This window comes from Myodes glareolus, chromosome 4 (assembly GCF_982192425.1).
Source record: "Myodes glareolus chromosome 4, mMyoGla1.1, whole genome shotgun sequence".
Lineage (NCBI taxonomy): Eukaryota > Metazoa > Chordata > Mammalia > Rodentia > Cricetidae > Myodes > Myodes glareolus.
The window spans coordinates 57017911-57042723 of record NC_142029.1 but is presented as its reverse complement, the minus strand read 5'-3'; the positions used below and the strand labels follow the sequence as shown (position 1 = coordinate 57042723).

At 48.4% G+C, this 24813-nt stretch overlaps 1 protein-coding gene across 1 annotated transcript; it reads right to left on the bottom strand.

Moving 5' to 3' along the window:
- Positions 1-4622: 4622 nt before the first annotated feature.
- Rbp1 (retinol binding protein 1) lies at positions 4623-24770 on the bottom strand. Its single transcript, XM_085689596.2, has 4 exons — positions 24550-24770; positions 23909-24087; positions 6439-6540; positions 4623-4874 (listed from the first exon to the last, which is right to left on the bottom strand). The coding sequence occupies exons 1-4, from the start codon at positions 24620-24622 to the stop codon at positions 4821-4823; spliced, it is 408 nt and encodes a 135-aa protein (XP_085545722.1). The 5' UTR covers positions 24623-24770; the 3' UTR covers positions 4623-4820.
- Positions 24771-24813: the final 43 nt, after the last annotated feature.

The following is a 24813-nucleotide window of genomic DNA, read 5'->3' as shown; positions in this document are numbered from 1 at the left end:
TTTCCTGCCCCAGATGGAAGCTGGTTAGACTCATGCCAGTAAGTCACAGTCAAATGGAGATACACATTAATGGAAATGGGTTAAACTAATATATGAGACTTAGACAATAAGAGGCTAGATATAATGGGCTAAGCAGTGTTTAAATAAATACAATTTCTGTGTGATTATTTCGGGGTTAAGCTAGCCGGGACACAGCCCTCCGTTATTACTACAGCAAGGGAGTGGTTTCTGGTGAGGTCTGCAGCTGAAAGATCCCGAGAGCTGGGGCGTGGCCAGAGCCCTGTATATGCTGCCCCTGAGCACAATAAAGATGTTGTTTCAAGGATGACCCATGTTTCTGTGTCTCTGTGTGTCTTTGTGTGTTTAAATTTCCAGGCCCTTGCCCAAGACTTGCAAACAGTCTCATAGTGCAGGTGGTATGCTACAGGCGTAGTACCATGGTACATGTAGTATAGCTGGGTGGTACAGGTGACATTGATGATGAAAAAAATTTCTAGTTTTGACTGTCTTAGCTAGGGTTTCTATCACTGTGAATAGACACCATGACCACAACAACTTTTATAAAGGAAAAAATTTAATTGAGACTGGCTTACAGTTTCAGAGGTTCAATTCAGTATAACCATGTTAGGACACGGTAGCATGCAGGCAGGCAGACATGGTGCTGGAGAAGGAGCTGAGAGTTCTACATCTTGATTAACTGGTAACTGGAAGTGAGCTGTGTGCCACACTGAGGGTAGCTTGAGCAAAGGAAACCTCAAATTCCACCCCCCATAGTGACATACTTCTTCCAATAAGGCCACACCTACTCCAACAAAGCCACACCTCCTAATAGTGCTACTCCCTTTGGGGGTGATTTTCTTTCAAATGACCATATAACTAAGGTAGTTTCTCAACTTATTATTTGCTTATTATTATTGCTATTTCCACCTGGATAAATCTTTGTCATACGCCCTGCAGGATGCTTAGCAATGTTGCTGCCCAAGTGCTAAAATTATCACCAGACATTGCTGAGGCTGAATTACCCATTGGGAACTTCTGGCCCAGGGCAGCAGCTCTTAATTCTGGTGACATTCCAAATCACCTGGGAACTTTAAAAACTAAAGATGCCTGGTGCTTTGATATAGCCCAGATAGAACTGTTTCTGGGAACAGCCGGGAGACTATAAGAACTCCACAGGGACTTCTCATCTTACTACAGAGATAATTGCTTGCCCATATTTATTGCTGTTCTATTCATAATTGCCAGGAATTGGAGAAAGCCAAGATGTTCATCAAGTGATGAATACATGAGGCAGTATGGGAATCTGTGGTGTGAACAGGTAACAAAAATTTGTACAAGGCAGTATTATTCAGCCGTGAGGAAAACTGAAATTATGAAATTTGCAGTTAAATGGATGGGGCTACGAACAATTATTCTGAGATAACCCAGCCCAGAAGGTTGCATGTTTCCTCTTATATGCATATGTTAGCTTTTATGCTTTAGATACATGTATTTCACTCAGAATAAGAACAGAGGAGGTAGCTAGTAAGAGGCAAGAGAGGAAAGTGGGGTCTTCTGAGTAAAAGGAAATTGAATATAATGTTATAAAGGGGTGGAAGGGAAATTAAAACAAGAAGATTAAAGGGGGTGGAGGATTTGAGGGCAGGATTGAGGCCTTTTGAAAAGCCTTATTAAAATTTACTACTATAGAAGCTTTCGTGTGTGTGTATGTGTGTGTGTGTGTGTGTGTGTGTGTGTGTGTGTGTGTGTATGCACGTGTGTGAAAGGAATTTAAATGAAGTTACCATATATGCAGAGGAGACAATATCCCAACTAGATATCATATGCTACCAAATATAACCCCCAGTACTAGGAATGGGTTTCATCTTTTTGAATCATTATCTAACAGGCTCCCACAGATTCCTCAAACTCTATAGCCTATTGCCAATGCTGTTGGTTACCCTGACATAATCTGACAGTAAGATCCTATTGCTGAAGATACCTCATAATTATGGCACAGAACACGGGGAAATCTATCTGGCACTCAATTGAAAGTTTTGTCTCTACTGGCTTGCATTCATAGAGCTAGATGTTGCTTTTATACTTTTATACACTATTAGAGGAGAAAAATAATCACCAGTTTGGCTCAGCTACCAACCCTGTGAGCTATAATAGTGGCCTGCCTGCAAGATATGCCCAGTGGTACAACCGTGGTAAAAATGTAATGGCAATAACCAACCACCACCACTACTACTTCCTCTTCCTCCTTCTTCTCCTCCTCCTTCTTCTCCTTCTTCTCCTCCTCCTCCTCTTCTTCTTCCTCCCCCTCCTCCTCCTCCTCCTCCTCCTTCTTCTTCTCCTCCTCCTTCTTCTTCTCCTCCTCCTCCTCTTCTTCCTCCTCCTCCTCCTTCTTTCTTGTTCTCCTTTTTTTTTTTTATCAGATTTAAGACCCACTCTACGAGATGAAACCTGTATTGTTAGAGTCTAAGAATTTGAAAGTAGTTAGTTCATGGGCCTTAGGGAAATCTTGCTATTATTTTACTAACCGAACATAGCAATAAAGCAACCCCTAATGACATACTGCTATACCCATGAATCAGTTCATCACTCAGGTCTCAGCAGAGAAATTTCATTTCACAGTGGATGGGAATGAACACAGAGACCCACAACTGGACAGTGTGCAGAGAGTGTGAGAGAGTCTTTATCAGACTCCTCTCTGAAAGACTGAGGGATATAAGCAGGAAATGGAGAGATATAGGATCCAGAGACAGTGGATGACTTCAAGAAAATAGCATTTTCCAGACACAACATGGCAGAAGTGCAAAAGAACTGCAGAGACTGAGACAGTATGCGCAAGACCTATATAAGTTCAAATCAGGTTAAAAAAAAAAAAAACAGCCTAAAGGAGGGGAAGTGGACACAGAGTTCTAGCAAGAGCCAAGAAAGTATTCACAAATGATGACTTCTGGGAGATAAAAACAGTCAATAAACAAGCAGGTTTTCTTCATTAGATAGATGGTGGGGGGAAGGCTTGGTGAGCAGATGGCCAGCGTGAATCAGACTCCATGGTTTTCAGAGTTCTTTTTCTTTTAAGAGAAAGAATGTGAAGTTGGGTAGATAGAGTGGTGAAGGATCGGCAATAAGTTTGGGGGTGGGAAAGAACATAATAAAAATATATCCTGAACAAAAATCTCAAGTAATAAATAAAAAAATTTCCAGAGTAATCAGGGTTTGGTGAGCAGGGAGAAGGAGGAGGAAGAGAATGAAGAACTCTCTAGGTGTCTGTCTGATATGTAGTTGTGTGTGAGAATGTTCCAGTGCTGGGCAGTCTGCAGGCTTCACACCCTGCCTGTATGGAGGGATGGCAGACGCTCTGGCAGCAGCAAGGTCTAGCCTGCTGTGGAGTTGCTCTGTGAGCAGTGAAGTGGGCCTTGAACTCTGTGTGCGACTCCTAACCCAATACTATTTCCAAAGTGCAGAGTTCAGTTGGGTTGATTAATGGAGGGGTTGTCTTCCATGTGAGCCTTTCCTTACTTCAATTATTTTCTCTGCCCTTACTCCCCTTCCAGTGCTGGTGTTCTCTCTCTCCTGGATTGAACATAGGATCTTATATATGCTAGCCAAGCACTCTACTACACAGCCGCATCTCCCAGATGTTTCCCCGTTTCTTACATTTAAATATTCATTTAGTTTCAAGACAGGGTTTCTCTGTGTAACAGTCCTGTCTGTCATGGAACTTGCTTTGTAGACCAGCCTGGCCTCGAACTCACTGCAATCTGCCTGCCTCTGCCTCCCAAGTGCTGGGATTAAAGGTGTCTGCCACCATTGCTCTGCTAAAAGTATGTGACAGGATATATATTATACATATAATATATAATATATTCACCAGGTATGTGTAGGAGCCCAAGGTAGGCAGACTAGGATAGCCAATCACATGGAATCAGTGTTACAGGTGGTGAGGAGCTGCCATGTATGTTAGGGATAGACCTAACACTCTTAACTGCTGAGCTATTGTCCAGCCTCTTCTCTATGTTTCTCTACAGCAGTGACGGCACAGCCAGCAATCACTTACACTTGGGTGTGAAGCTGAGGCTGCTCTCCCTTTCTAGAAGGATTTGCATGTCTCCTTAGAATAGTAAGAAGAATGGCTTGGCATCAGCTCACCAGTGGGTGGGTGGAGCCAAATCCAATCAGTAACTGATTTGGATTACGGTTCATCTCATTCTAGTTTTAGATGAAAATTCTGTTCATTTCCACTTCATTCATGGGTAACACAAGGGTATCTCCTGGGTGTGTGGTGCGCTGGTGAGGCCAGATTCTGCTCATCAGATCTCTTAAGGCTCTCAGTGGCTAGGTTGACAGTGACTATGGCTTCACTACGCTGTGATTTGGTTTGGACAAGTGATGTGCAGAGTACTTAACACCCAGATGATGACAGATACCGAACCAAGCACAGCGTGTTCATCTAAGAGCTAAGTGTGTGCCTCTGGGGAAAGATGCATAGCTGTACGCTCAGGACTGAATCTTCTGTGGCTTTGCAGTTTCTCCCTCTACCCAAGGGAGGCATCAGGAGAAACTGGCCTCAGAGGCCCTGGAGAAAAAGCAAGCATAGGTGGATGTGAAATTTCTCCAAAACACATGCCTTAAACAGAGATCACTTTTATTGGGGGTAACTTCATCTCAAGAAAAGGAAAAGAGACAAGACGACGAGACAGACTCTGATGGCAGATGCCTGGGTGGCTATGTGTTTCAAACCCATGCTAGGCAGGGGGTTGGGGGTGCTCCTGACCACAGACCCATCCTATTCGCTCCTCAAGACCAAGGCTCTCTTCTCAGGCTGCTCAGTGCACTTTCTTGAACACTTGCTTGCAGATCACACCCTGGGCTCTCATCTCCTGCAATAATAAAGACACTCATTATTAGTTAAAGCAATGTTACATTTGAGGCTCCAAGCATCTCAGGACAGGGACTTGGGAAATATTGAATGGCTACTGTCATTCCCCATGAGCTTAACTAATTCCTTAGACAGTTGATGGAGTGGGAACCACAGAGACGAGGCTCTCTGATTCCTATAGACAGAACAGGCTGGCAGAAGGGTTGGTTCCGAGTTGACCAATAGAGTCTTGATGGCGCCCCTCTCCCTACTTCCTTAAAAAGTCAAAGAGCTTTAGGAACCCAGGCTTGGGACAGTCTGTGCTCAGGCTTGAAGGAACTGGTTCGCTAGTTTGCTTCAGAGTAGGCAAGGATTTAAGCCTGGGTTGTCTACTGGAGTTACCTGGAGTTTGGGGACAGTGCTGAGTTGCCAGTATCTCAGTGGGTGGAGCCTGACCTTCCAGCGAGTTCTAAGAGCAACCAAGGTAGCCCAAGATCTGTCCACAGGGACAGCTCCTGCTGACTAAGGTCACGGGTCAATGGCAGTTAAACTCTGTGTCTTCCAAGTCATTGGGAAGTGGAGCTGGAAAACTGACATTTGTCTGACATTCCCTGAAGTTTAAGTATTGACCCAAGAAGATTGGAGCCCTTAAGAGCCATGTGAAACCACCTGAGAACCTTCCGCAAGCCGATTTGTAGCCTCTGGCATAGAGCAGCAGGAGACACGGAATGAGAGGACACTGAGGTCACGCCTACCCCTTTTGCAGCTAAGCAAATGGAGGCCCAGGAAGTAGCCTGGGTTGAGGATGGACCCCACAGCACAGGCCCCAAGCAGCTCGCATCCTCTCCTCACAGCTCGCATCCTCACAGCCGCCGAGCTCATACACGGCAGGATGCTGTCATCAGACAAGGACCGGGACAACTGAGGTCCTACCCAAGGCATCCAGTGAGTAGTCCAGGATTAAGGTCATCTGGCCCAGGTCCCTTCTGCAGAAGGGTAGTAGTTGGGGAGTTCCAGGGTAGAGTAGTGACAGGCGACCTCCCCCTCAGAGGACACGGCCCTGTTAGCTCTGAGGTGGTCCAGGCCTCTGTGCTGGCTTTCCCAGGCTGCCGTCAGAGTGGAAGTGGCCTTGACCTGAGGCTGAGGGTGGAGAACAGGACTGAACTGGGGAAAACCTTCCCTGGCCCCTGGCCTAAGCTGAGATCATACTCTCCTGGTGAATTCGGCAGGAATTATTTGGGAGCAAATTTGGTTAATTCCATGCTTTGTAGAAGCGCAATTGGATGTGCAAGCCAGCTTGTCAGAGTTCCACATCTTCACCACCAAAATAGGAAGCTGATTCTCATTTCCAGAGAACAGAAGGGCCTTGCCAGCTGCCAGTTCTACCAAATGCCTCTCTACCTGCCCCTCTTCTTGGACCTCGGGTCAGCCTAGGTCTTGAAAACCAATTTCTGAGTCACTCGGGCATCTTCTCCAGACACTTAGAGGAGAAACTTCAGAGTAGAACTAAGGCCTTGCCACTTCTTTCCCAGCATCCATCGCTTCTGCAGGGAATAAGGACCTCTGGGGGGGGGCACAGAACCTACCAGGTGCAGCTCATCACCCTCGATCCACTGGGTCCAGCCACGCCCCTCCTTCTCGCCCTTCTGCACACACTGGAGCTTGTCCCCGTCCCAGCTCACTGTGGTCTGCCAAGCAAAACACCCAGAGTAGTCAGTTCTGGGGAAGTAGTTCCCCCCACACCGGGACCGGAAGAGAGGGATGCTTCCTGACCTCAATAATTCAAGATGCGCTTCTGGCAATTTTAGTGTAGAAAATTTGTAGCCCAATACTTCCTGCCCACCACATGCTTTTATTAAAGTGTGCAGATCAGTTTTAAAATTTATGAAAACCTTCATAAATTCCATTTAAAAGGGCAATTAGGAAGGGAAAATGTCATTGAGATAGGGTTGAGAATGGGGATTGGGAAGGAGGAGTTTCCGGGGCTGAGCACAGGCTGTGTCTGAGTGTGCCAGTAAAGGTCTTGTCTGTGAGGAGAACCCTGTCTATTCCCCAACAGATCAGCCATTCAATCATTATTACTTCAGCTTTTGCTAGGTTTTGTAATACCAACAAGGCCTCACCCATGCCCTAAAAGACCCTTCATCTCCCAGGGTTAATGACCTCAGATATCAACAGCCAGCTCCAGGTTTTGACTGACAGTCACCTGCCCTTCTGAACCAAGTCTCAATCTCCATGTTTGTAGCTTGCTACATGGGCTGGAATCTCCTGTATATGGCCCAGGTTAAAGTCAGTGGGGCTCTGAAGTCCCCTCTTCTACTCTGTTATGGGGCTTCCTTTTAAAGATCTTATGTCACTTAGGTTTCATGTAAGAGACTTTAAGGAGGTCAGCAGTAAGTTAAGGAAGGGGAAACCAGGGAGAAGAGATACTGGGATGGGCTCCAAAGAGGAAGGGTGGGCCCATGGGAGACAGGCGCTTGATGGTCCGTCGTGAGATAAAGGCAGAGGAGGGATAGAATAAGGTACGAGTACTCAGGACTTGTGTGTGGTCCTGTCCTACGACACCAGCAGCCTATAGGGTGCACTCTATCTGATACAGCTCATCCCCACATTCCACACTCGAGCCTTCACATCTTCACAGAGCATGGTATGCCCTTTCAGATGCTGAGACGGGAGATAGGCATCTCTGAGGAGTTTATGGTTCTTTGGAGAAGTCAGAACCCACCCAGTAACACAGGGGTGGGTAGGGGACTCAAAAGAGGGCCAGAGCTCAGTCTGGTCTCCCTAACATGGGCAATGAATAAGCACCCGGTGTCAATAGGACCTCAGCTGAGTGAACAGACATGCCCAGGACACCGCCCACATACCATGCCCACCTTTTGGATACACATCCTTGCCATAGGGGAAGGTCCTTGTCAGTTGTCCTGTCTGCCCCTGGAAAGGGCTCTGTTCACTCTTGCTCACTGTGTGGCCCTGAGTGAGTTTAACACTGACTCTGAGTCCCTACATCCCCCCCGGGGCATGAGGGCACTGACTCAGAGGCTTTAGATAGCTCAGGTTCCGAGCTTCCTGTGTTCTCTGTCACACTCAGCTTAGCGTCAGGACCACCAGTAACAGCCTAAGGCGGATGGGAGAGAGGAAAAATCTGGGCAATGAGTGTGGAGTGAGGATTTCTAGGATCTTTCCCTTTCTCTTTGCTGTTCTTGAAGAGGTACCAGCCCCATCTTTGGGCTTGCTGATCACTACTGCCCTCTGCTGTTGAGATGAGCTCTCAATGAGTCACCTAGGAGGAGACTGGGGAGATGGATCAGTACATCTGTAGAAGGGTATGAATTAGAGCTCCATCATTCATGTAAAAAGTCTGTGCTGCCCTGTGCTCATGATGCCATTTATTGCTAGGAGACAGATATTGGAAGATCCTTGGGACCCCAGCCTAAAGAACCGCAGGCTAATGGGAAACAAAACAAAGCAAAGCAAAAACCAAGCAAACAAAGAAGAAAAAAGAAAAGAAACACAAAGGTGGAAGGCACTTCTGCAGAATGCCTCCCAAGATGGACCTCTGCCTTGCATACACATGTGTACATGCACCTGCCTGTGTAGATGGGTGCATGCATGCACACACACACAAACAGTGCTGGGTGGACATTTCAGAAGGCAGAGTGCCTGCTGCACAAGCTGATGCCTAAGTTTGGGTCCTCAGAGCTCACATTTAAAAGTTATGCACAGTAGTGTGCGTCTATAACCCCAGGGTGCCCCTCAAAGCAGATGGGAAGTGGACAGAATTGCCTAAAACCAGTGGACCAATCAGCCTCACATAGGCAACAGTAAACAAGAGACCATGTGTGTCTAAGAGAAAGTGGAAGGTGAGAACCGACACGTGAGGCTGTTCCCTGATCTCCATATGCGTGCCTTGCATGTGTGTAGCTGCACTCAATGCCATGAACACAGACACACAGAAGGGAGGCAGGGGCAGCCAGCTGTGTACCACTTCACAAAGGAATACAACTGACCTCAGCTCCTGGAGGGGGTTCATAGTGAGGAGCACAGGGAGACTTGTGGGTGGCTCCTCTCCTTGAATCAGAGACTTGAATGGAGCACATGTGTCGCCTCAAACTTGAGAAAGCCCAGTGTCCTGGTCAGAATAAAGTGTAGTCCATGTCCAGTGAGACTGCGATGGGACAAAGCTGTTACTTTATGTCCCAAATGCAGCCAAAAGCCATTGCTGGATGTCATTCACGCCAGATGGGAAGAGGGATGGGGAAATGAGTTCTTGGCTTCAAAGAGTTCCTAAGAACACTTGGTTTCCTCAGCAACCGATCACCCTGTGTTTATGCAGAGAAATACTCTGCTGGTGAAGGGCTCCTGACCCCACCCAGGCATGGCCAGACTGGTTGACTCTCAGCTGTGATCTACAGTTTTGCTTTTCCAAAAAAGTTAGTCAATGGGCAGACCCTCTGTTGTAGGATCCTGATTGATCATTCCCTGCTGCCCAGACTCGAATACACAGAAACTGTATTAATTAAATCACTGTTTGGCCTATTAGCTCTAGCAACAGCTCTAGCTTCTTATTGGCTAGTTCTTACATCTTAATTTAACCCATTTCTATTCATCTGTGTATCACCACGTGGCTGTGGCTTACTGGCAAGGTTCCAGCTTGTCTGTCCCTGGCGGTGGCTACATGGCATCTCTCTGACTCCAGCATTCTTTCTCCCAGCATTCAGTTTAGTTTTTCCTGCCTAGCTCTGTTCTGCCCTGCTATAGGCTCAAAGCAGTCTTTATTCATTAACCAATAAAAGCACACATATACAGAAGGACTTCTCACATCAACCCTCAGTAATGGAAAAGAAGAAATAGAAATGAGTCTATGCCATCTTGCTTTTTCAGCAATAACTGCCCAGCATTTATTTGGTCTACTTCTGTCCAGCTGTTTATCAACATATCTAGATAGGGTTGCATTATTTATGCCATTCTTTTATGCCTTGTTGTCTCTTCATTTAGAGACCACTCCCACTTTGACAAATAGTCTCCAAAAGCATTCTTTTCATTGCTATGTTCTATCCAGAAAATGGCCACATAATTTGTAAGGACCGGAGTAATATGAAAATCAGGGACTCTTATTCAAAAACATCAGGATTTGAAGATAGATAGCAACAGCAGAACGTCTAGCCAGGCAAGGAGCCCCTTGGGGCCTGCTTCGCACTTAGGCCCTTGAAGCTGGCCCTGGTGGTGTTTTAGTGAACATACACAACTTTATTCAGCTAATTACCTCTCCTCGGGCACTGGATATTTTAGAATTCTACACTAGTATAAATAAGGCTTTCTTGTACACATAGTTTTTAACACAGTTCCTCAAGACATATATCCTGAGGAGGAACAGTCTTAGGGAATCGTGTGTAGATTTTTTTAAAGCTTTTGATGACCATGTCAACTGGATCTCCAGACTCACACTTGTTTACCCTCCAGTGCCAGTGTCAGGGAATGGGCATGACTGGGATATGACTTCAGTCAGGAGGACATTCCTGATGCTTTTCAAGTCTCAAGGAGAGGAAATGCGTGCGTGTGTGTGTGTGTGTGTGTGTGTGTGTGTGTGTGTGTGCACGTGACATGGACTGATGCCTTAGACTCAGGAACCCCACCTTAGAAATGAAGGCCAGATACATCCAAGGACAAGGCAGGGTTCCGTCTCACTGTTACCCAGACTCTCAGCAGCTCTCACCAACATCACAGGGAAGAACAATAGGACTAGGGCCAGGGTGGCAGCTTATAAGCAAATCTAGTCTAAGTTTTTATTAAAAATGAACAATGATTTACATCTCTTTGGCGTTGTCAGCAGCTTTCTGAGGGAGATATGTGCCAAGAGATGAGTGAGGATAATTTCACACCACTCTGACAAGGGGCTGTCATTTCATAAGCCATTATCCCCCTTCCGTCCACTCAGAAGTCCCAGCTGGTACTGCAGCCAAGGAGTCTGAGTGACCCTGTCCCAGGGATGCTTTTGTGCTCCTTTGTCCCCTTCAGGTGACCAGTAGTGGTTGTGACAGTGACCTGACATGACCTATAAACACTGAGACTCAATGCGGGCTCTCAGAAAACTTGTGACATTTATTAAAGTTCCCACATGCTGCCACTTACTTACTCCGAGGACAGGGATGACTGGTCACTTCTATCCCTCCATGTTGCCCACCCAGCCCTGCCAGGTTCTCTCTTGCTGGACCCACCTCTGGCTCAGTCTTGCCTCTGTGGATCCAGAGGCAGGTCGTAAGAGGGGACACTGTGCCTGTGGTGACTTTTGTATGCAAACTCCAGAGCCAGGCCTGACCCGACTCTAACCCCAACACCCACACTCTTTAGATATGGGGGCAAAAGGCAAAGCTCAGACACTGATTTGGCACTTTTTGTGTACATTCTGGGAACTGGGGAGAGACAGAAATTGGTCTTTCCTACTGCAGTTTGCTTTTAACACATGCTTTTCTCTCTGAGGATCTTTCTGTTCCTGGCGGATTGTGAAGACGGCCTTTGGTGCTTGCATTAAATAAGCTCTTGGGTGGGAGGGTTAGGACAGTCCTAAGCGCTAACACATGAGGACCAGGCCCTGTCCTGAGAGCTTGCCACAGCGTTTCCGTAATCTGCGAGCTTTAGAACTGAAAAACAAAAGAACAAAACCCCTAAGCTTCTTATAAAGTCCAGTCTGCAGCCTTGGGGCTGAGAAGTGCAAAGGACAGGTAGCGGCTTCTCTTTTTCTGGTCTGCTCCCACGGAGCTTGCAACTGCCTAAAGCCAGCACATTCAGGGTGAAGCTAACTTGCAGATAAAAACCAAATTAATAAGGCTTTAAAAATGTGAGTGAGCAATCAGAGACACAAAGAGCACTGAACACAGCAACTATGAACGAATAGAGCTATGACGAGACCTCTGTGGGCACAAGAGAATGCAATTCCAGCATGAGTCTTAGGACTAATGAAACGAAATATGTCCAGATTAATAATCTTGGTACATTATTCCACCCCACCCCACCTTCAGTCGTTTAAGCAAAGGCCTAAAGTGCTAGATACTAAAGTGCTAGCCACTGAGGCCAAGGTTCTGAGGAAAGGGTGAGAGGCTGGGCAGAAGAGTGTTGGAGGCCCGTGCCACCCAACCCTGTTCAGGCAACTGGAAGGCTTTCTGGTTGAAGTGACAGTGTCATGTCATGATCACCAGCACTGTGGTCATCATCGTGACAAGTGCAGATACTCAGAATGTGCCAGGCAGGGTACTGAGCAGGTTAGGAACACATCACCTTGACACCTCAAGACCTCTTGGAGCCAGTTTAGAGAGGCCAGAGACTGTACTCAGCAGTCCCCTCGTTTCAGCCAAGCCTTGCACAAGAAGAAGGAGGTGTGGCTGGGCTTTGCTGGGAATAGCATTCAGCAACCCTGGTCCATCCCCCTCCCAGCTTCCTGCACACCAGGAAACCCCCCAAAGAATGAATGGTAGGTCCTAGGGAGCTGAAGTGCTGAAGGTTTGAAAGCAGGAAGTTGCCCTATCAGCCTGAGGGAGAGGCAGCCTGAAGGAGGCGTGGCCAAGAGTGACACTAGAACTGACTTTAGAAAGTTCTGTTAAGCAGCAGAGAGAAGAGGAGGAACCAGAGAATCCCAGGCAGAGGGAACAGCCTAGGAATTGCTGGCAGGTCAAAAGGGAAGGGCTGCATGGAGGAATAAGGCCAACCTTTCCAAGGTGGACTCTCCCGTTCTTTTATATGAGGCTGGACCTGGCACTTCCAAAGCAGAATTTGCTTAGAAGACTTACAACCCCCTTCTTGTTGTCTTTGGGGCTCTAGCTGGCCAAAGGCGGTTCTATGTTAAGACCAGGTACTGGTTTCTCCTGCCCCTGCTCCCAGGGAGTGCTGGAGGCAGGATGAAGAGGGAATCCCAGAGGCGATGACCCACCTGAGTGCAAAGAAGCCTTTTGTCTCTCACAGGAGCCCTGGTCTCTGCAGATCTTTCCCAGCAAACAGAAATAAGGAACCCGGAGGATATAAGATGGGTTTTCAGAAACTAGGGAAGAGTATGCAGTTCAGAGAGGTATTTCCAGGGTATTTGGGATCCTCTTACCACATGTGGGATGCCAATCACTACTTTGTGGCAGAAAAGTACACACAACAAGTTTTTGAAGGGATGAACGATTGGCAAAAGCCATTCTAGGGCCATGCTGGCAGTTTTCAATGACTATTCCAGAACAAACTCTGTCCACAAGACAAAACACCCTAGACAATGTGGCAGCCAGTTCCTCCACAGATAAGAATGCACCAGTCATAAGAGTGACCTGACTTCAAGGGCCTAAGAAGTGAGGGGTGATACACAGGGACATGGAGTACGGGCCATAGTTTTAATCTCCTGTCAGACTCTGAACCCACAACCTGCCCTCCGTTCCCACAGGGCCATTGTCCACCAGGGATCTCTACCCAGCAGGCTGCAGGGGAGTCTGCTGCAGTCATAGAACTGTGGTTGAACCATCTCTACTCCTTTCTGGTGAGGTGACCCTGAGCCATTCACCCCACTTCTGCAGCTTCCATTTCCTCATTGCAAATGGGTCAGCTCAAACATGACTGTTTCCACGCAGGCCACAGACTCTTGGGTCAGCGGCAACCTGGTCCACTGCTGGCCTCACCCAGCCTGGTCTGTGGTATGAAGTGGCACATGCCATTTTAAACCTTCCACTCTCCCAACCCTGTTACATCTTCCCTGGATGGCCAGGTGTCCCTTCATGTGTCTAACCCAGAAATGACCTCCGGAGGTGACAGCTCACAGGGTGGGAGGATATACCAACAGCCCATCCTGCCCCGAAGATTTTCTCAATACTGGTAGTTCATCACTTAACTTTCACCGAGAAGCAGTTATCCCTGACTTGTTAATTACCCCTATTTCACAGATTAGTAGAGACTCAGAGTAGGGGGAAATAATTCCCCACTTCCGACCCCCCCCCCTCCCGGGGCAAAAGTTCACACAGAGATAAAATTTCAAAGGAGGTCAGGTGGCAGAGTTGACAGCCACGACTGACTTCTACACTCCTTAGATAGGAGGGGGCATGGATAAAAAATCATCTCCAGGAAGACAAGGGATAACTGCCTCCCTTGAATTTGGACTTCTTAGTCATCCCAGTGGCCTCCATGACTGGGAAGAACAGATTTCAAAAGGGATCTCCTGTCACTGATGAGTCCATCCCATGGCAGGGCTTCAAGAAGGGACACCACAAAGCTCAAAGGTAGTTAACCCAGAGCTCTGATCCCTAAGACAATAGTCACACTTCTCTTGGCTAAGCACCCAGAGTCACACTGCCTGGATCCAAATCCACAGGCGCCAGTTTATCCTGCATCCTTTCTTATTTGTCTCACTTTCTTATTTGCAACATAGGAAGAATCTGGCATCTTCTTTATAAAGATCAAAGAAGAGAGAGAGGGGGAGGGAGAGAGAAAGAGAGAGAGAGAGAGAGAGAGAGAGAGACAGAGAGAGAGAGGAAGTGATTAGAAGAATGTCTGGTAGAGGAAAATACCTGGCAGACATAATCTATTATTAAATTGGATTAGAGCACATCTTGTATGACACGGCCAATGGCAATTTTTTATACTGTCCTGCTGTTTTCACTTAACACTCATTTAACAAGCACACTGGAACCCCTCATGCCAGGTCATGAGATGCAGAAGGAAGGGCCTCTGCTGTCTAGAGTCTCAGATACATTAGCGAGTGTCATGGGTGGCCTAAGAGATGGACACCCCTGCAGAGAGGAAGCCTGGGGCGAAAGGAAGGATGGTGGTAAGAAGGGGAATCCAGACAAGGTCAACAGAACAGGTAAGCCTGGGCTAGCTCTCCACCAGTGGGTAACTATGCATCCAAAAGGAGGCAAGGGATCATCCCGGAGAGAGCAAAGGAAGTCACCCCACATGGGATGTGTGGTGGGGAGTGGGTCTGGAGTGGCTAGTGGTTATTTCCTAAGGTCAGAGGGTGGTCAGCCCTGAGGAGCCCTGGGAGGTGTCCAGCTGGGAGCAGTGTGTGAGCAGGTGGTGTGTCGGAGTGTGGAGGATGGGGAGGGGAGATGACTGAGGAGATACAGCAGTCATTAAGTGAAACCGTCCATAGGAAGTGCTGCGCTTGGCACACAGCAAGCACAAGAGATGTTAACTGTTATTACTGCTGTTATTACAGGCAAGATATTCAGAGAGGTGCAGACGGAAGGGGGTGGATATTACAAAACAGAGTCCTTGGAACTGGTCGAGGGATTGCCCAAAAACACTTTTATCTTCACTGCAATCGTTGACATGGCTGCGTAGGGGTCTCTGGAGTTAAAAAGCCAGTTGTTCTGGCCACCCGTGAGGACTTGGTATTTAGGAAGCCAGCAGGAGTCAGCTTGTTCTCTGAACCACACAAAATCAGAAGTTGCAAACATCTCAAGTTCAAGCCCAAGGCAACACGAAGTAGTTGTGACCCTGAAAACTCTCCTCCTCACCGCACCTCTGCCCCAGTGTGTAAAGTGGGAAGGCAGGACCTGCTCTCCAGGACCCTTGAGCTCTACAGATACAAGGTCACAGGAGCTCTCAGGACTGTGTTTATGGGGGGGGGGGCTGTTGGGGATTTTTATTAAGAACCCGCACACAGACACCTTTGTGCAAACTTAAGGGGAAAGAGGTGTTCCTGGAATACCAGCCCTGTGCGTGGGCTGTGGGCTGTCAGGAGTAAGACGATTTTCTGACTCACAGTCCATTGTCAGACAGAGCTTTTTTTTTTTTTTCTGCTGGCGGGATGTAGGAACAGTTTCACTGTGAGATGGGAAAGATGGTTGTGGGCCTGTGTTTCCTGCCAACCCTTCATGTACATCCAGTTTACAGTTCTTTCTCAGAAGACCTCTCTGTTGTCCTCCTACTCCCAATTCAGAAAAGGAGGAGGGCTGGTGAGGTACAAGGAAGGAAAGATGCAGTGCTCCCCTTGTATTTGAGGTGCTGTCCTGGGGTGTCTGCATATCAGAGGAAACTCCAAGAGAAGTCAGAACAGTTAACAATAAAAATACACTTTAATGAAGGATTCAGTCAGCAGAAAAGATACCTGGGTGAGCTAGCAGGGGTGCGCGCTCTCTCTCTCTCTCTCTCTCTCTCTCTCTCTCTGTGTGCACATGTGTGTGTTCACAAAGCACTCTAATACAGTTTAATTTACACAACACATAGGGTGTGGCAGGGTTCTAGAAAACCAGAGAGGGGACTGGCGGATTGGGCATCACCCTTGTTCTCAGGAGTATTTCCAGTCAACTCTAAGTCAAAACCACCACTGAACTCGTGAGCCCACAGAGAAAGGACTGAAGTTGACTGAGGCCTTGATTTCTACAGGACAAATGGTCACAGGAGTGACTGTCAAAAGAAAGGAACAAACTCCCTGGGTCCTTCTGTGGGGCCTCTGAGAGGAGGGTCCATTCAGAGAAGGTTGGGCTGATGGCAAAGACCTCAGCACAGAGGTCACTCTCCTCTTCTAGTCCAGGGGCTGAGCTCCTGAGCTGGGCCCAGGAGGTGAGAAAGCCCCACCCCCACCCGAACTACAAAGGACAGGATCAGGCACACCTCCTGGGGCTCCATTCCCACTTCCACAGAGTCCACTGACGTTAGTCAGAGACAGCCCGATCTGGACAGACCTTCAAAGCTTCAGCAAAGAAACCAGCTCCAGACCTGCTGGGCAGTCACAGGGTGCCGGAGGCCATGGTGACAGTTTGTCATACTTGTAGCACAGCCAGCTCTCCTGAAGCATAAGTCAGTGTTTGTTCAGAGCCCTGCCACACCCTGCTTGCTCAGAGGTGGAGCCCGGATCCTCTCCTACACGGAATGGGGGAGCCTTTCTGACTATTTCCACCAACAGAATATCGGAGAGTTGCCAGGAGATGCTACAGTTTGGACAGGTGTCCTCAAGCCCCATGTATTCAAGGTCTGGCCCTTAGCCTATGTCCCTGCTGGGAGGTGTTGCAACTTTTAAGAGTTGAGGCCTGTTCAGAAGCCTTCTGGTGATAGGAGGGGATACTCCGGCCATTAGGGGACAGTAGGTCATGGAGGAGGGCGCCCGTGAAACAGCCATCCCCTGTAAAGAGCTTCCTCCAGGACCTATACCACCTTGACACGGGCCCAGGAGGAGCAGCACCAACTAACCATCCACTAAAACTTACAAAGCTGCAAGCCAAAGTCAACCCTGCCTCCCTCTATGGAAATTAGCTCAGGTATTTTTGTTACAGCAGCGGAAAGCTACAGTGCCTTCAGAGCTCACAAAAACGTTACACACATCTGCCTTCCTCTCGTGAGCGAGCCATCTGGAGAGAGAATCCTCGAGCTCCCAGCTGGGACATCCCCTCTGATCTTAGCTCAAAGTGCATGTCTGTGAATGAAACAAACGACTTGTTTTAAGGTATTTGTTTTTAAGATAGTTTGCTACTCTGCAATTAAAAAATTATTTATCATCATATTTAATTTGCACAGCGCCATAGGTGGGTATGGTTTCTGGTTCCTCTTGGCAAATTAGGACATGGGGACTCATCTCTTCTGGAAAACAGCTGGAAGCAGGATTCAAATGCCCATCTTGACTCCCTGAACACTGTCATTCCGTATCTTCTCAGCACACTGTGCCTGTCCACCTGCATATTCAGCTGCCTCACCGGAACCGGAACTATCTTGGGTTGTTGCAAGACTGGTGTCCATGGGCAGTCTCTGGTCCTGTCCCCCACTGGTACAGAGCTGAACCTCTCATCACTCATTCATCTCCCCCCGACCCGGAAGGGAGCAGTTTTAATGGAAGCAACAAAATCCTTACTCTGAATTATAAGGAGAAGGCCATGGGAACCTGGGCCTGGCCAGCTGTTCCTCAGAGTATCAACAGTGTGGTCCTTTGGACCAGCAACATCAGCAGCACCTGGGGACTGGTTGTTGGAAAGACAAGCATTCAGGCCCAACCCCAGAGCTCTGAAGGAGAGAGAACCCTCTGGATAAGACGGGCTCAAGCGTGCGAAAAATACTGTTCGAAAGATTTGGGAGGTCAGTTCTGGAGCTCTGGACTCTGAATGTCTGAGGAGGTTTCCAAACACAAGAGATGGGAATGCAGTTCGCAGGGCTCAAGGAGATAGAAAGATGCACTGTTAGCTTAACTATATGGGAAATTGTATTCCCATATATTTGTAAAATGTAAACTGTAAAATGTACAATTGTTGAGAACTCCCACAACACTCCAAGCTCGCTCTCTCCTTCCCTCTTTGCTGTCTCCCTCGATGCCCATGCCCCTGACCCTATCTTGTTTTCCCCTTCGCTTGGGTTTCTTCAGGTAGCTGTGGTAGTGGGAAGATGGGTGTGGGCACTGATCACAGAGAGTCTCAAGGTGATGTCACGTCAACTTCATTATCTCTCTCCCACAGTCCTCAGATAAAATCCTAAGAAAGGGCTTGATGGGCATGCATCACCCTGTCTGCAGGCACTCATCCCCAGAGAGGTGCTGTGTTGAATGTGTGGACCAGGATCCAGAAAGAGAGTAAGGAATTCCTACCAGTAAAAACTGGTACCTTTCTGGATGGGGCGGAGCGGGGGTGGGGGTGTAAGGAAGCAATGATAGCCAGAAAAATCAAACAGCTGCAAGTTATTTAACAAACACCTGGCCCTCCTAGACGAAAGGGCCTTGCCCAGGCGTCAGCGGGGTGCTGGGCCCATTCTGCACATGGCACGGCAGCATAGCCAAGGTCATATGTATGATCTCCGTGGTCCTCAGAACTGACCCCAGGAAGCCAGGCAGGACAGCAATCACAATGCCCATTTTACGAATGTGAAAACAGAAGCAGGGTGTTTAATCAGCTGCCTTCACCCTACAGGCAGCTGTGTTGACCGTGCCACAAGCCTTTTCCACTTAGCCCAGGACCTCTGACCCCTTCAGATGCTCACTGCTTACCTGACAGACTTTGGGGCAGAGATCTTCAAAAACACCATTTCTGTCTGAGCCCCGGTTTTTTTTTTTAATCTACGACATGGGAAAAAACGATCCCTACTGAAGAGCATTTGCTGTGAGGACCGAAGGAAAAAAGAGGCGGGAGAGCGCTTGGTGCAGGCAGGCGCAAGGAAGATTGACTGCCTGTTATGTTTCCTCACTCCTGCCTTGTAAAACTCCAGACCCTCCCAGCGTGAGTCCTGAAAGCTACTTTGTAAATTTTGTTTGGCTGCTTTAATTCTTCTGGTTGTAATCCTCAAAAGCACGCTGCAGACACTGGTTTCAAAGGTTGGAGAACTTAAGCTAGGACATGAAAGAGATTCTGTGTTGAAGCCTTGGAAAAGACCCAGCTGAAGGCAGGGGCCTGTTCTGGTCAGGGGGGCTCTCACAAGGCTCCCAGATCCAAGGGCATCTGAGTTCTGCAGCCTGAGGCGTTCATTTTACCACCGGCAAGACATTTGTTAACACAAGAACCCTAAGACCTCTCTAATGGGTCAAGAACAGGATCAGGAAGCTGGCAAGAGTTTAAACCAGAGTGCTAACAGAGGCTTGATGGATTTCATGTGTTGCCATACATAATTAGATGCCTGGCTGGATGAATGTGGATGAACGAATAAATGGGCATGTGCAAGGAAGTTATATGGAGGAGGGGAAAAGAAACACAGACAGTTTAAAAAAAAATAAAAGAATCTGAAAGTGCAGATAAAGAGAGGTGCCTAAAAATATCATGAAGTTAAAAGAAATCTATATGCAGAAAAAGGGAATTTTCCCATCTCTCTTCTCCCCCCTTTCCTCTTTCCCGTCCTTTCTTCCCTTCCATTTCCTCCCTTCCCTTCCTCTCCCCTTTTCTTCTCTTTCTCCCTTCTAGCCTTTGGCAGGTAATTTGGCCAGTTCACCAGCTGGCATATAGACACACGTGGCAAGGCTTTCCCGATACACCCACTGGAAACTGTAGCAGTTATAAGCTTTGAGGGGTAGGATACCAGCTGAGAGGAGGAAGGGGCCCTTTGCTTTCCTTTTTGTTTTCTTCCTCTGTTATTTGGTTCTTTTTCCTTCCCTTTTATAATAAAAACAAAGAAAGCGGCAGTGGGCCAAGTGCTGGGAGTGGAAGGCAGGCCCCATGGAGGGGTCATTCTAAGTTCAAAGCTAGATACGAAGGCGAGGCCAAAGCCGATGGAGGCAGCGCCAGACCCAAGCGAACAAAGCCGTCTTTTCCAGGGAAACCCTGACCTGGTGTCCACTGTGGGATGACAGATGGTCCTTCTGCCACCAGCATGCAGAGCCAGGCTCACTGCTGATCCCTAGCTGAGGCTCAGTCTCGTCCCACGGGATCCACTCACTGTGGAGGGCAGCTGAAGACAGATCAGAATGATTGTAGTGCTTGTCTGGACCAGAGGCGGGAAACTCTACCTGAAGCTGCAGAACACCTACTTGTCTGAGCCCCACCCTGAGAAATCCCTGTAGGTTAATTGTATCTGATGCTCATGGTCGGTCTTGTCTGGTACCTAACAATATGGACAAAGGAGACCATGGACTACATCTACCAGAACTAAGGCCTCTGCTTGTCCTGTGGTCCTGAAAGATCTCTACTGACCAGACTGGAAATGGTGGGCTAGGGACTCCAGAGCCACTCAGACTGCTCATATGTTTCTAGGGCGTTTCACCACGTCCAGGGCGGCAGGTGAGGTATATTAGAGCCAGTGGCCTATGGTCCTTTGCACCTGATTTCTGCTTTTTATACAGGCACAAGTAAAGAGATGCTGCCTTATTCCAAAGCAGGAGCTACAGAGTAAACAAGACAAAGGGCTACTTGACCCTGGGGTACCAAGGTGGGGAAGGATGGTGGCAAGCTGCTCACGTAAAGGCAGTATTGATTGGTGAGAGACCTACACCGTGGAGCAAGAGTGCACATTTGGGGTTTTCAGCTCTTGGCGTTTTGTTTTGTAAGAACAGTCAGGCATAGAATTTTTTTTTCTCCCTATGAAATCTTAGACTCCTTGGCCCTCACTGGCAACTGGCTCAAACACTGTGCAGGCCAAACAAAATACATCTGCAGGCTGAATTCCATCTTCTGGCTGTCACTCTGAATACAGATGAGATTCCCATGGAAGAAGAAGAAACAGAGACATTGCACCAGCAGCCTTCTGGCCCTGTGTAGAGGAATGTGAGCCTGAACCCACCTGGCTGGCTTGTCAGGTCATATTTAGGTCCTCTCTCAGGTTCTCATCACCCCTTGTCCCTCTGTCATGTTTTGAAACCCCAGCCACACACAAGCTCTTGCAGAGTACCGGGTCTCTCACTGATAGCCGCTTCTCACCGACGCTTTTCTGAGTGCCCTGCTTCACTGCGCCTGTCTGCTCTGCCTCCTTCCCACCTCGTCCTTCAGGACCCTGCTCAGGCGGCCCCTCCTGGAGGCCTTCCGTAACCATAGCTCCCTTAGCCCCAGCTCTCTGCCTCAGTCCTCTGTGATTCTATCAAGCATGGGTCTGCAAGGACCCACAGATACAGATGCATCTCCCTCCTTCACTGCCCTAGGCACCCAGGAAGCCAGCTCCCCAGGTCGAGCTCAGAACCCAGTAAGAAACAGGTCTGAAATAACTTTTTCTTTTTTTGGTCAGACACTTGTCTTGCCCTTGGCCTTGCTTTCATTCCTTTCCTCTTTGGCTGGTTACAGTTGCTTCCTGTCTATCTTTCAGGTAGTGAGAACTGTCTCTGACCCCAACTTTGATAACAATCCCACCTCCCAGAGAGTGTTGCCAACAAGTCTTGCAGCAGTGAAGATAACAGGAACACCAGCCCAGCATCCCCCAGAATGCCCCAGCATCCCCCAGTATCTCCCAGTTCAGCCTGTGGCTAGATCCCTCCCTGGTTCACCTACTAGGACGGTCTAAGAAAAGGTGGTTGTTGCCCCTTCCTTTGTGCTCCAAATCCTCCCCGCATCTCTCATCCCTTTCTAACTAATGCAGAAAGGACCCCCCCCCCCAGTACCCCAGGATCCCCCTAACCGCCCCACGACTTGCCTTGACTCTCTTTGTCTTTCTGGCACACAAATGCTGTGATGACCTCTGAGAGTCTGTCTTGCGCAAAACTGTGTGTTCTTAGATGTCAAGGACGGTGCTTTGCTTTTGTGTGTGTGTGTGTGTGTGTGTGTGTGTGTGTGTGTGTGTGTGTACACGTACATATGTGCCTCGTGTCCCAACCACATCCAAGGGAGGCAGACTGCTCATTCAGACTCTTCCACTGTTTTGCAGGGAACTCCCACTCTGAGGTTAACCCAGGAAGAAACCCTGTGTATAAAGTTGATGAAGAATTGGTGAATTCATGTACACTATAGTATCACCAGGCACACAGTAGACACCCAGTGACTACTCACTAGTATTACTAGGTGATCAATAACAATAATCAATCAAGTGTAAGCCAGCACACTCAGAACTGTAGTGATCCCAGATGAAGACACATCTGATGTGCTATGCTAGCACCCCTAAGAGGGAACTGAAGTGCGGAGCAGAGTTCTATGTAGTGGCCCGGAAGCAGTCTTGGGCAATAGAGAGAAGGCAGACCCTGTTTGAAGGTGTCCTTTCTGACTGTAAGCATCTGGTGCCTGAGATTTTAGAGCAGTGGTTTTCAACCTTCCTAACACTGTGACCCTTTAATACAGCTCCCCATGTTGTGGTGACCTCCTGACCATAGAATTAATTTCATTGCTACTTTATCACTGTAGTTTTGCTACTGTTATGAATTGTAATGTAAATATCTGCCATGCAGGATAGCAAATATGTGACAAAGGGGGTCTCACAGGTTGAGAATCTCTTCTTTAGAGCATGGCATTGTCTCCAGCAGCAGCTTTCTCCCTCCCAGGGAGCTTACTGGCTGCTCTCTTCCCACCATTCCCAACAGCAGGCTAAGATACTGGTCCAACAGCTTTCCAAAGAATAAAGCAGGTCAGGCTGAGTAGTCTTCCCGGGGCTCCTAACCCTCTTCAGCCACAGTCCTCGAGAACTTAGCTAGCCTGTTTTGAAAAGAGTTTATATGCCTGTCTACAGAGGAGCCTGACAGAGTGTAGGGTAGGGTGTGGCCTTTAGCATAAGAAGGTTCAAATCTAGGCTCTTGCAGTTTCGTCCCCTTAGTCACTGGTTTAATATGGAGCTCGCAATTGCCCCTTCACTGAGCTGTGGTGACCTAGTGCAGCAGTTTGGTGACAGCCATTGACAAGTGAGGAAGGACAGCGAGCTCCTGCAAAACAAGGCAGCGCCTGGGAGCAGGCACAAGTGAGGTCTGGACCCAAGACAATACAAGAGGCACAGGAACATCGTGGCCTCCCAGAAACCCCCGCAAATGGGGATGGCGGCCTGAGACTGACCTTCCGGAGTCTGCTGGGGCATTGCTAATTGGGGTCTGAGGGTCACTAGTTTCCCACTCTTAGGAAGCAGGGGCTGGGCCTTCCTGTATCCTTACTGTTTCTTCTTCTAGCTCTGGATGCTGGGCACTGTTCTATAGATTTAGGAATTGGGCGAAAGGTTGGAAGGAAGTTCAGGGCTCAGTAGGTATCAGGGTGAGCCAGAGCCAAATCCCAGCTTTGCAGCAAGAGCAGCATGCCAGGGTACTTCCAGCAAAGGCCAAGGCCCCCTGCTCCCTACAGAGACTTCACACTAGACCACTGGGGAAATTATGCTTGGAGAGGTCCCTGTGTTTTCTCTTCCTTTCTTCCTTTTCCCTATCAAAGAGTTCAAGGCCTTGTTGGGAATCCCAGGCCCTCTCCCCACAACTCTACCCGATTCATAGTCAATTTTATCTGTAAAATAGATGAGCTTCTATCTCCTCACAGTTAGGATGAGCTTTGGTGCTTCCACGTGTGTCTGAGCACCTGGTAGAGCCTGAATACCATGGAGACTCACTGAACTGGAACCTTCTCAGCTGCCACCACCAGCCACCAGCATTTGAAGAGTGGCTTTTGCCTACCCTGGGGTCCTGGGGCTGGGAGGGAGGTTCTGCAGTCATTCCCAACACAGGATCATTGCTCCCTCCCGATGAACTAGCCGGCTCTGGAACAGAACCCCAGGGTAGGCGATTGTCAAGGGCTCGCGGGGCCTCACCATGCACTTGCGGTCGTCAATGCCTGTCAGATCCTCCTCAAACTCCTTTCCAACTTGGAAGTCCATAATGTAGTTCCGAAAAGTGCTCAGCGTGCGGATGATCATGTGGTCGCCGTCCTGCACGATCTCTTTGTCTGGCTTCAGCAAGTTGGCGATTTTGCGCAAGGCCACGTTGACATCTGCAAGGGGTGCAGAGAGATAGCTAGAGTTGTAAAAAAAAAAAAAAAAAAAGAAGAAGAAGAAGAAGACGAAGAAAAGAAAAAGGAAAGAAAACGGAAAAGGACGTTTCCTAGCTAGACAGCTTCGGGAGTGATCGCACGGAGGAACAAGGCTGAGATTCCTTGCTCAAGTTGCGCGGCTTTTGAGGGCCTTCTGTGCTCCCCCGCCCCCTTTTTCTTTTGAAAATAAACTTTTTGTTTAGTTGGTTTGTTTTGTTTCGCTAGCCTTTTAAAAACAAAACTAACAAAGCTAACCCGGTTCTACTAATTGAATTATCTGTCACCAGGGACAGCTAATGGACTCTTGCCACCAATTAACCCTAACAGCTCAGGCTCGCTAGTTGGCAGCGGCAGCCGAACTCTGGGCTCGGGGTGACCGGGTCTGCACGGAGCCCGGGATTGCGCACCTCAAGCCGCGCTTACCGAGTGCGCGCAGGTACTCCTCAAAATTCTCGTTGCTCAGCATCTTCCAGTACCCATTGAAGTCCACAGGCATTTTGGGGACGGTCTGGGGGTGGTCGGACACCGAGAAGGCGGGAGTGGCTGTAGGCTCGGCCTGGACGCTGGCTGCCAAAGCACTCCGAGTGATGGGCGGCCCGGAAATGGGCGCCCTCGGGGGGACTCGGGGCTCTGCGGGGCGGTGACAGCTGGATTCCAAGCGTGCACAAAGCCCGCAGGAGGATCCAT